Raw genomic sequence first — 13,704 nt, 5'->3', positions numbered from 1 at the left:
ATCCACAAATATTTTCCTTCTATAGAAGAAAATTTATACCATTAGACTTCTTCTCTTGCAGAAGTCCAACAGTTTGCCAACCTTCCCCTAACCTCCCAGCAATAAGAAAGGAGTGAAAGTGTAGTTTTCCTAAAGGAGTGAAAGGGTTAAATCCCTGACTAAGACCTTACTGTGATACATAGACTTGCATTTTTTTTAGTTTCACTTGCATCCTTGTTCTCTTTTGTTTTCTTCCCCTGCAAAGATAGTTTTAGTTCCCTGCTGAGCAGAGTTGATGATAGGACATTTCCTGTAACTTCTTACCTGATAGGACTAAACAGGCCTTGAGCAAGCTCGTTAGGCTTCCTAATTAAATCACTGATAACAGGAACTCAGGACATTTGTGCTAAAGATAAGCACCAAAGGACTAGTTTAGATCGACTCCCTTATGACATTCCGAGGCCGAAGGACTGATGAGCTAATTCAATGGCTATATATGGACAAAGGAAGCCCAAAGTTCAACTAATGGACAACGTGAGGAAGACTATGGAAGACCACCGGGAGAGTGAAAAGATCCTAGCCCTAATTTTCCTGCGCATGCTTGGACTATGTAAATGAATTCCGGGAACTCATCACCATAAAACTACCCTTTTCAGGAAATCTGATGACTCGGTATGATTTTTCTGTGTATGAACTGATGTGTTGTGCTAACCTGGCGGAGCGATCCCCAGTGCTGCCCAGCACTGCGATAAAGAATACCTGCTTAATAGTCATCCCAACTATTGAGTCCTGATTTTGGCTTTCCACGGCAACAGGAGTCTTGACTAAAATTCTCCTTTTCAACAGCAGGGGCTGTTCTGCAGTTCCAGCCCAAAATTCCAAGGCTTACTCTGTTGTGACCTTATAGTTAAACACTTTTTGTTTGTTCAGGTTTACATTAGCTACAACAATTATATTAGAACTACATAGAACAAAAAAGTGCCTTTGCAAAATGCATTCCTTTTCAATCCTAGGGCATAACAATCAGCAGTAGGGTTTTCCCCTTTTCTGGCAGCAGCATTTTCATGAGCTTTGGCAGTACAGATATTTTGGCAGCATTAAAAAAGGCACTCCTGAAGCACCTTAAAATATATTTGCCATCTGCACATATCTCATTAACTAGACAGTAATGAAAGCACAGAATGCAAGGTGTTAATTGCAAGAATTTTCCCTAGGGGTCACCGCACCTTGCAGGGCAGCTCAGTACAGCTGACCATGACTACGAGGAACAATTTAAGACATTTCCCTTTTTCCTCATTTGCTCAAAGGAATTTGATACTCTTCCAAAGGGGAGCTGAAATTGTGAAGCCAATCTTACAAAAAAAACCCGTCATCTTTTTTTAACTGTAAGCAGTTAAATATCTCTAGCGTACTGCTTACAATCAAACTTGTATGCTTTGCATCCTTTGTATGTTGGACTCAAAATGAGAAGTCCGTTCCCTAGTGTGTGAATGACAACAAACCAGTAAAATACAGTCTTGTTTGAAGAACTCCAGTGTTGGATCTAAGTGTCTTAGGTCTGTTTGTTGTAAAAAACATTGAAGTAAAAAAACCCCAAAACCAAACCAAAACAAAAAAACCCAGAAAATCCCCACACACCACCAAAAAACACAAAAGCCTTTTAGCACATAGTCAACTTCTACTCAGTTGGTTTTAAGTATCAGGCCAAACAATTTTTCTTTTCCTTTAAAATCTTGAGAGAAAATACAGGCCAAGTCATAGCTACTCCTCTGATTATTACTGAAAATTTATAAGCAGTTACATGCTCTTCAAAGAAAAGCCAAACTTACCTCTTAAGCAATGAAGACAGCCCAATGGGTCTGACTTAAATGTTTTATATTTTCATCATATATACCGAGCCTTAATCAACATCCAATTAATCTCTTTTACCTAGAGGTTAAAGACTCTAGACTCTTTTACCTAGAGGTAAAAGAGATTAGTAGAAAAGCTATTCAAATAGAAACTAGTGAGTTTATCAAAAGAGGGTACCACTAGCACTACATGAGATATTGTTGTATTTTCAAGCTGTATGTGAAAACTGGGAAACATCATTCAAAATATCCTTGAAGACGACAAACACATCTATACAGAATAGATTACCTATGTTTGCAGAATACAGTATTTGCTCCCTTCTCTGGGCAGGGATGAGACAGGCTGAGATGCTAAATGATTTTTTTCCTTACTACCCCACTAACATATAGAGCTGTACACAGCACTTTACTGTGAAGAGACCAACTTCCATACAAGGATGACTTCTGTCTTTTCTTACTGAGTCAGTGACAAAGACCTTTGCAAATATCCATTTCAAATCCCACTGTTGAACAAGCTTTCTGTCTTGGAAGTGTTTTTTTTGCAGCAGAAGCCAAAAGTTGTCTGGAAATAGAGGTGTGAAGAACCTCCAGGACAGTCTCTCCATTTATCAATACTTAAAAGGACACATGTTGCAACAATTAAAACGATTAAATCAATCCAGAATATTTACTCTGTTGACTTGTTAAGAATGACCTTTACTCAAGCAGTCAGCATGTCACTGTTCCTCTTGAATACCACTGAGAATAAATGCTATTGAAAAATACCATTTTTTAATAAATTTAGAAAATAAAGCATTTGTTCTTCCTGCCTTGCTTTTAAACCTGAGGTGGAGGGGCTGGGAAGAAGATGAAAGAGAAGGTAATGATCTGGTTACAAACAAGAAAAGAATTCCAAGTCATGGGAATATAGCTGGCAGACTACCAAAAGGGCCTCCTCTGAAGAGAATACAATTTTCAAAACTTAGGAAACCTGAGTCAGAAGTAACTGGTTTGAACAGTTTCCCAAGAAAATACTGCAGATGGCTCAATAATAAAAAGACATATTGAAAGGAAGCCAGTGCAACTGGCAGGGCAATCAATTAGGAAAAGCATGTTTAATGAATAACTTATTTTCAAGATGCATTTTCCTCCTGCTTTATCCATGGCTTAAAATATTTTATCTCAATTTTTCTGAAAAAAGGACATGATCAAAACCGATACAGAAGGAATGCAAAAAATTCATGCTTTCAATTCTGACCTAGCCTGAAAACATAAAATAACAATAAAATGAAAGAAATTTAACACATAAATTACCTATGTTACCAAATAAGGTTCTCTACTAGCTGGAGATTTTTTTAATTTTTTTTTTTTTTTTTTTTAAACTTCTCAAGTAACTAGCAGCCAGAAAGGAGCACTACTCACTCAGACTAGCTGGTTAGCAAAACACTCCTGTGGGGCAGGAGTGTGGTAGGCAGGTAGAAGGGAGGACTATCAAACAACAGCTTCTGGAGTATCTGCTGTAAAATACTGTAATCTCAAATAAGCATTTTTTATTTCTGTTACATACTTTAATCACTGTGGTTTACCAGATGCAGATTTATGAAATGTACATATAAATGAACTTTTCATCTGAAGTTAAAAGAACAAAACTTCTAGTTAATAGTATTTTTCTGTTTACCAGAGGAGCCCAGTACGTGTACAGGTAGCCTATTTTCAATGCTGGTACAAACTGTGAGCAGGACACGACGAGAAAATAGAGATTCAAGAAAAACTTGAACTGTTCATATAAAACCTAAAATGAAAAACACAAAATAGATAAATGCCTTAAAATTTGTACCCAGGTTAGCACAACACAATTTAATATATAAAAATCACTTTTTCATGATACTAGATATAAAACCATATGGCATAGTATTATATATGGTACTATTTTAGTACTGTATAGCACAATACATACCATCACAAACTACTACATGCACTATAAGTTACTTTAATATTATACTGCTATTTTTGTTGAGAAAAATCCTTTGATATTAATGCCTCTCCACTCTGAAAAAGCAATTTGCTAAATTTTTGACATTTCGAAAACTGGAATATGTGAACTCAATCTTTACAAATATTAAATACATGAAGATCACTGTGCAAAGATTTACTCTGAAATTGTAACAGTAAACAGAATTCAGATGTTTGTAGAAGCATCTTGCAATATTTTTATATCCACAATAGTTACCTTTATGTTTATCAGCTAAAACAGTTTTTGAAAATTTTCTCTTTTTTATAGTATCAATAAAAAAAGCAAAATAAGTTTGTGAGTATCTGAACTTTCATTACTTACATTAAGTTTTCATTTTTACCTAAACTAAAACTTTTATTCCTAAAAATACAGCATTAAAAGTAAATCTTAATTTTTCCTTTACTACCAGTATTTAAATTCTGTTTTATCTCACAATGTCTTTTTGTCTTAAAAATTTTCATATCCTGGCCTTAAATAATAAGAACAACAACAACAAAAAATCATTGTCATCAAATGAACAGAAACCATTTACAAAATTATTATCCTAGTCTTTGTCATTTGAACTTCTACCAAGTAACAAAACTGAGTGGGCTATACAATGCTGCCCTGCATCACTGTGAGAATACCCTAAAACTTCAGCCCTGTCTGCAGCACATACAGAAAACAGTATCTATGAACTCCTCGTTACTTTTGTTCACCACATTTCCTCAGCACACTCTCTCCTCAACACAGCCACTGAAGTTTCTGTTCTTGCAGGTGTGGAAGCTTTACAACTCATCTGCCTTCTTTCCGAAGTCCTTTGGTTCTCAAAGGGACAAAGGCTACCATCAAGTCACACGCAATCCTTCAAAATTACCACTTCCCACTGTTCTTAAAAACAGTGAAACTACTCAATGTTCAAGAATAAATGTTTAGGAAGATAAAACGAACACTACAGAAAAGATACAGTGAGTAAGGGTACTCTGGGACACTGCTCTCTTTCCAAATGGCTATTGTGGAAATCTCAGAATAAGGCAATATTCTTCAGTTTCCATAGCAAGACAAGTTTTTTACAAAAGCAACCAAGTTTAAGTTTTCAGCAAGTTTAAACTACAAAAAAATTGTAACAGAATAACATGGGCTTTTGAGGTAATTTAGAAGAAACACTCTGCATTACATTTCTCAAACGATTATTTTGCAATAAATTTTGGTACATAAGATGTGTTTATTAATAAAATCAAAGGTTTGGTCTAAACTTAAAGATAATTGTCCAAGTTTTAAGTGAAGACACAGTAACCTTGTCACAGAATACATTGTCCCATATTCCAAAGGAATGACAGATGCAGAGATTCCTTTGGTAATTAAAAGCACCACTTCATCAAGCACATGTTCTCAACATCGTGTTAGTAATAATTACAGTGCTAAGAACATTATTAATTTTATACAATTTTGAATCTTCAAAGACTTCACGTATTTCTTTAGTAGGCCAGGATAACATGGCACCTCCAGCAGGAGGATCAGAAGTGGCTATGGAACTTGGAACACTGAGACTTGAGAAAATGAATAATCAGTTGTTTCAAAGCTAAAAGATTCAAAAGAGATCAAAATGCCACATTAAAGAGTGTCTCCATCTTTTAATCTTACAATTCAGTTAATATTACAATGACTTCCGCACGAAAATCAAAGTTATTGGGCAGATATTTATTGCTCTTATCAGTCGAACATTATTACTCAATTATGTAAAAACCTACACCCCCGCAAAAAACATTCAGGGAAGTTCATTTCAAAGTGTCTTTCTGGCAGGCACAACAAAGTAGCAGTACCTCAAAATTGCCAGTTTCTTGCAAGAGTGATACATTACTGTTCAGCCAAAGGCTACAGCCTCAAATCAGAAGATTTTCTCAAAAGCATGGAATTCTATTCCAGTATTTACCAACAAAACTGTAAAGCTAAAAAAAGTCAAATTTGAAGTTGCAGGGAAAGTCAGAGCATTCTTCCAAAATGAAACTAATTAGCTTGAACCTGTACTTTATGTTAATACTGATGAAGTTCATACCTTCATTTCTAGCAGTATGTTTAACTGTTTACAAAGACTTGATACACCTGGTCAAAGAAAAGTCCACAGAGTACTTAGGGAGGTGCAGATCTGCAAGAGCACCCATCTTGCAGGGGAAGGTGGGAGTTAAAAAGCACCTTCCTACAAATCTTTTGAATCCTGGCAGGCCACTGACAGTTAATTTCAATACAAAGCTGAACACTTCAGTCTAGTTAAGCAAATGGAAGAGTCTCCAGTTACCTAAACTGATAAAAAAAAAATACACTACTGCTTTGAAGTTCAGGAGAGATCTTAAAAACCTGCCCACCATAGAAGATATTCCTTATAGAAATTTATACAAAATTCCTAAGCAGCTCTACCAAGATGTACATGAAATAGTAAACAAATTGAATAAACTGACATAAAGGTAGAAGCAGTAAGTATTTTATATAAATGTTAGGAAATTAGATGATAGTTTGGAAATGTTATAGCTCTTTCAGCCAGTAACTAAAGTTCTGTTAATCTAAACAGTATTTTAAGCTTGTATTTTGATATGAAATAATTTAATATTACCCATTGCCAGCTGCAACGTTAAAAAAGATACAACTCTAAACAGAAGACAAAACTTCACATGATGAAAATTTCAACCAGGATAAATCATTGGAGTCAATATTTATGACTCCATATTTGGAGTCCATAAGACGTATTTATGGGTTTGGAACCAATACAACTATGTTCCCTACAAATTACTTGTAGTGGAACAGCATAAAAACCAGATAGCTACACAGTATTTCTAACCAATGAAAAGTGTTAATTTATGACTAAAATTAAAATTTAGAAACATTTTATTTTCACCAACTATTGGGCTTTACATTTAGGATCTCACTTCTTTTTGAAGTTTCTACTGAGTTTCCAAGTACTATCACCAAAATAAAAATCTGATTCTGCCTATACTGTAAAAACCGAGACTTTCAAAAGATCAAAAATGAACATACATTCTCTCTCTCAACAGGTAATTGCAAGCTATGGCTGATCCCTATAGGAAACATGAATCTAGTTTAGGATTTGTAATCTATACTGCAGATTTCTAGTCACAATAATCAATGGCTTACTATATGCTTAATGAATTTTGTGACCTTTAGGAAAGCATATGTGGCTTAACTAATTTCAGTGTATTTAATAATTTAAAATTCAGAAGAAAACATTTACTTCTTTCAATACAGATGAGAATATTTTATCCACCTGTGATAAGTGACATTTTATTTCTTTGACAGGAGATCAGTCTTAATTACAAAGCCATTAATTTTTTTTTGTTTTAATAAAGGAATGTATTAGAAAGCACCTGCCAGTCACTGGACCAAAGAGGCCAGAAGAACAGAATCAATACTCTTATAAACCATCATGATCACTTAAATAAAAAATTTAAGACAAAGCATGTCTGTATTCAAATTTAGAAGACAGTTTTTGCAATGGGACACAGGACCCTTGGACGGTATTAATAAAAGTATGAGTAAAAGTGTATTAGTAGAATTTATATCACAGCAGCACACATTTTTAGGTTTTAACTACTGAAGCTTCAAAAATTGTCTTCTCTATTGCTATATTTCATTATAACAACAAATATTTTTAAAAGCATGAACTCGACAAAACTGTAATGTCTCTTTTGTCTTCATATACACTGTGAACATTATAGGCAAAAAATTGAAATTAAGATGCAATATGGCTTCTTAGAAAAAAAAAAAAGACAAAAACACCTTCCACTCCACAGAAAAGTATTGTCTGGAGAATTGAGTTCAAAATCAAAAAGACATCACTAATTTTAAAACTGCAATAAGAAATATAACTCTGAAAAGTACTAGTTTATGAAACTAGGCATTACTTGTCATATAAATTGAAGAGGTGGGTTGCTTTTGTCCTTTAAGGAGTTGCCTGTTTCAGAATACATTATTTATTACACTTTCAATAGCAGGGAGTATGAGAAAATATCTATGGGAGTACACTGTGATTTTCTACTATTTATTTCTCAATTGAAGTCAGTGCTTTGTAGTATTTTCACAACTGACTGTGTAGAAGTGTTTCTGTTTTTAAAAAGAGAATTACAAATTCTAGAGATGAATAGAAAAGTGCAAGGAAAACCATCTCAAATTTCTAAAGCTTCACTGAATTCCAACCACTCAATCATACACACTACACTTCTTTAGTAAATATCCCTTTGAAAGCAAAACAACTTAGAAAAAAGCAGCCTTGCTCTCAACTGTCAATTTTAATTGAAGACATCAAGATAAATGTAAAAAGAAAGAGAAGAATCTGGGCAAATAAAATTATCTTTTTGTAGAATCATCAAAAAACACTACGGAACATATAGTCAGCCCAACACCAAAAAATGGTCAGCAGCCTTACCCCAGGTATAAAGGTAAAGATGTTGTATTTTTGATTTTTTATGGCATTTTTGGGGTATTTTTCTTCACACTTTTCAGGACACCCAAGCCACACTGTGCGAGCCTTCAGCTCTTTCTTTCTTCGGCAAATGCTTATGAGCCAATCAGAACAACTGAAAAGAAAAACAATTGTTTACTTTAAAACTAAAAGTTTTCTGTATGTGATTACTGTTTCCAAACCTGGAACCCTAAAGGCAAATACCTAAGAAAAATAGGCTTAAAAATTTTTGCCACATCTAAATATACAAGCATGAAGTTAACTTGTAATATTCAGGGCAATTACAAAGTACTCAACTCATTCAGACATATACATATATAAACACTTGCACATTCTTTACAGGAAATGCTAATAAAATAATGACAAGTTTCACTACACCTTGCCCTGACACAGGTTCAAAAAAATTCTAGTTAATACAAGTCTGCATTAGCAGTAACTAAATTCTCCCACTGTTAAATAATTAACTCATCCATCACGCCTTACAGTCCTTCGGCTAAATTCTTTATCTTGTAGTACTGATACTCAAATTATGCTAATGATTGAAGAGGAAATAAGGCTTCCGTTAGAAAAAGTTTGAAAAATTTCAACAGCTTTGTATACAATTACCATTTAATTTGCAAATCTTAGTTTCCTCCATAAGACTGCCTATAGGAGACATAACAGGGAAGCATACCTAATGACACACTGTCAAATATTTTCAACCAAAAAAAGCAAACCGACATAAATGCAGATCGCATGACGGTCTGCAATGGTGAACTTCAGTTCACAGGAGACAGGAAGAACATCCTTGCCTAACCAGCTTACAGATCTACTGAAGAGGGTTTAAACTATGAGCAATGAGATAGACAGGAAGAGCTTACAGCCACGTTTAAACAACTGCAATTTGGACAAGGACACAGGAATGGTGGGATGAGATCACAATGTAGGAACAACAAAAGGCTGGCAAACAGAATGATGCCACTGAGGCTCAGCAGACTAATTACTAACAACAGTAAAACAAGAAACAAACCGGGATGTGACTCAACTCACATAATATAATCGGCCTAAGACTTGCTAGGACTATCCACAGGGGAGGATTAACAACACCGATGAGTACAGATGGTTTGGAAAGAAAAGCAGGTTTGACATACACTGTATATACTTGTTTTACAATCCTGTAAGTTAAAGGAGAATTTCTCTGCATTTTTTAATACTGGGGGGAGGTGCCTTAATCACATTGGGAGTCTGGTTTAGGGAGGTGAATCAGGAAGACTGAGCAGACAGGCCTTCTGTGAGCACCTACCGCAGCTGAAGCACAGACCTAGCTGGTCATGGTGGATTTCAGCTACATCAGCAGGTGAAGTTCAAGGTGAAGGAAAGTGACACATGTTTTCTAGTGAGGTTTTTTAATATACTGACAATATTTGTGATGCAAGGAAAAAAATTAACCATTAGGAAGCTCTCATAAATTGTATTCAAACCAACAGAAAGGATTTTGCTCAGAACAAGAGGGGAATATTACAATTCAGTCACCTCAGCATTGTTTCCCAGATGAATTCTGTATAGTCAACCTATTTGTATGTATTTGTACAAACCTGAAAGAAAACAGAAAGCCATAACCAACACTGACACGTCAAGAGCAACCTCTAAAATGGAACTAATTTCCCTCTGAGAAGAACTAGATGCTACTGCTTGAGAGTAGATGTCCTCTCTTGACTCCTGGGGCTTTGAGCACCCTGATCTAGTGAAAGATGTCCCTGCCCATGGCCGGGGAGGTTGGACTAGATGATCTTTAAAGGTCCCTTCCAAGCCAAATCATTCTATGATTCTGTGTCTCTAATAAAACTTAGGTCTCAAGATATTGCTCATAAGGAAAGTAAAGGAACATATTCTTGGAACTAACATAGTTGGAAAAATCATAATTGCAGAGTAGCTTGTTATAAAACAAAAATAATTTCAGTTAAGTTCTGCAAAGCTTTATCTAGAACTTACTGGGTAATTGACTATTGAATACTTCATTTTTCAAGAAAACAGAAAGCTAGAACAGACAGGAGTACATGCAAAGAGGAGATTAGAATTCAAATCTGTCTCGACAGATTGGAAAAACTACCTGGAAGAGATAGAACACAGTTAAATAGGCAAAAGCGCAACATAGTAGATTCACACAGAAATAATCAACTATGCAAATACAGAATTGGAAGAGTTAGTAGATGGCAGCTCAGAAGAGAAGGACTCAGTTACTGCATGAGAATGATATACATGTGCAAAAGAAGGCATACATCTGGTCAGCATGGACAGGCATACTCCTAGCAAGTCATGAATGTATTCCCTTTTACTCAATCCAGTGCTAGCAAGATCTCAGTTGGCTTACAATACCATTTTGAATCCCAAATTTCAACAAACAGGCCTACTGGGAAAACAAAGACCACACACAAGAGCAATAAAACAATTACAGGTCTAGAAAGCAGGGCAGGCTTATCTACCAGATACACCGAAAGAAACAGAGATGTTCGGAGAAGGCTGAGTGTGGACCTAATATGGTTTCAAGTACATAAGAAACAGCTGCAAAGACAAAAGGGACAGTTACTCTCTAGGTCCATCATGATTAAGTAATGACAGACTTCAACTGTGGCAAATAACTTGGGGAGGGGGGATGGGACACGACATTACAGACATTGAGTAAATGCTTCTAACAACTAGGGTGGAAAGAACACTTAAGGAGGCTGGAATTGTTACCACCGCAGGTCTCTAAGATCTGGTTAAATCAGACATAAGTGACAGGTATAATTCATCCTATGTGCAGGCAAGGAATTGACTGGACAACCTCTTAAGGTCCTTTCCTATTCTGTTTTTCCACAATTACAGAATCATGATACACACAAATATGCAGGGAAGGAAGGCTGATAGTTAGCTTACATCACCACAGTCCCACTTAAAATGTTCCTGTCTGTAGCCTCCATTATCCCAGGCCTATTACAAACTAATTTTGCCAAAGAACAAATGGAATTCAAAGTTGCAGGCTCTTTTTAAAGAAAGCTAGAAGTTATGCAATAGTAAAATCATTCAAAGCAACATTCACTTTGTTGTGGACATGCCACTACACCGATACTCACAAGCTGCCATTTAAAACACTTCAATTTTAAATGCTCGATTCTTAAGATCTCCTCCCTGAAGCTTTCACTATGGGATGGACATCAATTTGGTTTGATCCTATGTAAACATGCATTTTATTTTTGTTACAAATATAAGCCCGTTCAGCAACTTTTTCCCGTCACTTTTAAGTAGTGACAAAGAATTATTCTATAGTAAAAATTGTAACAGTGTTCAACATTCAAAATTCAGCGCTGTTATTTAGTAACATAAAAGTCAGAAAAATCAAGTTACCTTGATCATTACTTAAATTTGTCTTTAAAGCAAAATGACCAGCAGCCTTTTTATGTCATGGTTCCACAGTCAATTTAATGGCTGTGAGCCTATCCTGCTGCTGCTGAAATGGCAAGTACCACTCTCCTCCCATAACGAAGGTGTGGATTCTTGCCCCGTCCCTTATGCTGACACAACTACTCACACAACTGCATGGGTAAACCAGACCTGTAAATTGATTCAGCTGTAAACTAACACATAATAAAAAGGGGGACTATTTTCAGTTAGATCCACCCCAAACTTTACAGTGTAAAGATCAAGTAAAGATAGTTGAAACAATGCAGGCTATGTGCTTGCAGGAGAAGGTGGAACAATTCCACTCAGTGCCAGATTGGATTTACACTTGATAAAACTGCTAGTGGAATTAAAGCTTTAAACATATTAGTTTCCAGGGCAGGGGGTGGAGAGGACAATACAAACGGAAGAAACAGCTTAGCTGTAGAGTAAGAAGTGTTGAGACAGATCTGCAGCAAAAAACTTCCAAGGAAAATAATTTTTTCCGGAGAAAGAGAACAAGCATGACAGCCTCTGTCTACAAGCCCATAGACAGAAATTTCCTGACAGCCTTTGAAATCTTGCATTGCTTAAACCGGTTTTTGAATTTAAACTGTAAACAGACTGAACATTTAACTAGGCACAGTCTCTTTTGTAGAATAATTTCCTCAGACACTGAGGACTTTTCTATTGCTAAAATTAAACATTTGACTAAAGCAACTGAATTATACTGCTTTCTTTGCCACAGACTTTCCCCTTCTTGAAACTACTTTTTCCATTACAGATCGACAGAGAAGCTGAAACAGATGTCATAATGACCATTAGTTTAGCAAATGCCAAAAAATACAGGACAAGAATGATGTCTGACTGGGAAACAACTGTGATACCTTTAATAAAGGGCATTTGACTGACACAGAGTTCACTTGAGAACACTCAAGTTCTCAGACACAAGAAAATCTCAGATGATGGAAATATTACAGGTTATGCCCAAATCGGTATCATAATGGTTCAAATGAGTTTTACTACCTTAAAAGTAAAAATCAGTTAGATTTTGCCATTTACAGTCTCAGCAGTAATCACTGTTATATCACAGGAAGAATAAGAGGTGGACATGCTGGCCTCAGAAATCCTAATCAATTTACATTAATTCAGATTTTTAAGAACAATGAAGTCTACCCAATATTTTTGAAACTCAGTTTATCAACACCCAACACATACTTAATCTGTTCTCAAATTAACATTCCCCAATATGGAAACTATTTATGTGCAAGGGTAGGGACCCTTTCATGGGCTTTGTGTACCCACTAAATTTGTATGAAAGAAACATCAGGAGATAAATCAGAATAGCATTCTCCGAGCTTCAAATATCCTAAAAATATAATGTAAGATGTAGCACGATCAAGACACACTTTAGATTTTCCTGAAATCTTTAATGTAAAACCACAAATTATTCTATGGATTCAGCGATTAAAAATCACATTCTTGTTTATTGATTTAAGCATTTATTTCAAATGCCCTTGCCTAGAAAATTCAACACATGCACAGAAAGCTTTTTTAATTAAGCTAGCTATAAGCCATGGTGCCTATATCAATACAACAGATTGTATATATGAATAAATGAACTAATTGATAAAAGAACTTTAAGGTATATCTATTAATTGGCTTTTTACCAACCTGCTTCCTAATGTACTTTTTTTTTTAATTTGCAGGAACAATAACCACAGTCTTCATATTAGTAACTGATGCCATATTAAAAAAAAAAACCACCTTGGAGTAATTGTTAAATAAGAACCCTTAACTTTTTCATAAATAGAGCGTATCTCTCTAAGTCAAAAGCTAAAGTAAAAGTCTCAACTGACTCTGCAGCTCTAATAATAAAGGCTTTTTTTATTTTCTCTTTTCATTACTTTTATCCTACAAGCTTAACTGCCAGTATCTTACACAAAACAGCACTTCATCAGAAAGGAAAGATAACATAAAAGCTCTATATTGTCTGCAAGGGTCAGCTTTTCCTTATTAGGTTTTAAGTAGCAGAA

At 35.4% G+C, this 13,704-nt stretch overlaps 1 protein-coding gene across 8 annotated transcripts in view; it reads right to left on the bottom strand.

The window, feature by feature from the left end:
• ATP9B (ATPase phospholipid transporting 9B (putative)) overlaps positions 1 to 13,704 on the bottom strand; it is a 174,885-nt gene that overhangs the window by 141,353 nt on the left and 19,828 nt on the right. For all 8 annotated transcript variants that reach the window (XR_012041096.1, XM_072853466.1, XM_072853469.1 and 5 more), the window contains 2 exons: positions 8,237 to 8,387; positions 3,487 to 3,600 (listed from right to left, as the gene is read on the bottom strand). Coding sequence is in view for 7 of the 8 variants with exons in the window: in XM_072853466.1 (XP_072709567.1) it covers positions 3,487 to 3,600; positions 8,237 to 8,387 (265 nt within the window). In the remaining variant the exon portion in view is untranslated. The remainder of the gene's footprint in view (positions 1 to 3,486; positions 3,601 to 8,236; positions 8,388 to 13,704) is intronic.

Source organism: Ciconia boyciana, chromosome 2 (genome assembly GCF_034638445.1).
Source record: "Ciconia boyciana chromosome 2, ASM3463844v1, whole genome shotgun sequence".
Classification (NCBI taxonomy): domain Eukaryota; kingdom Metazoa; phylum Chordata; class Aves; order Ciconiiformes; family Ciconiidae; genus Ciconia; species Ciconia boyciana.
This window is presented reverse-complemented; position numbering and strand designations above follow the sequence as displayed.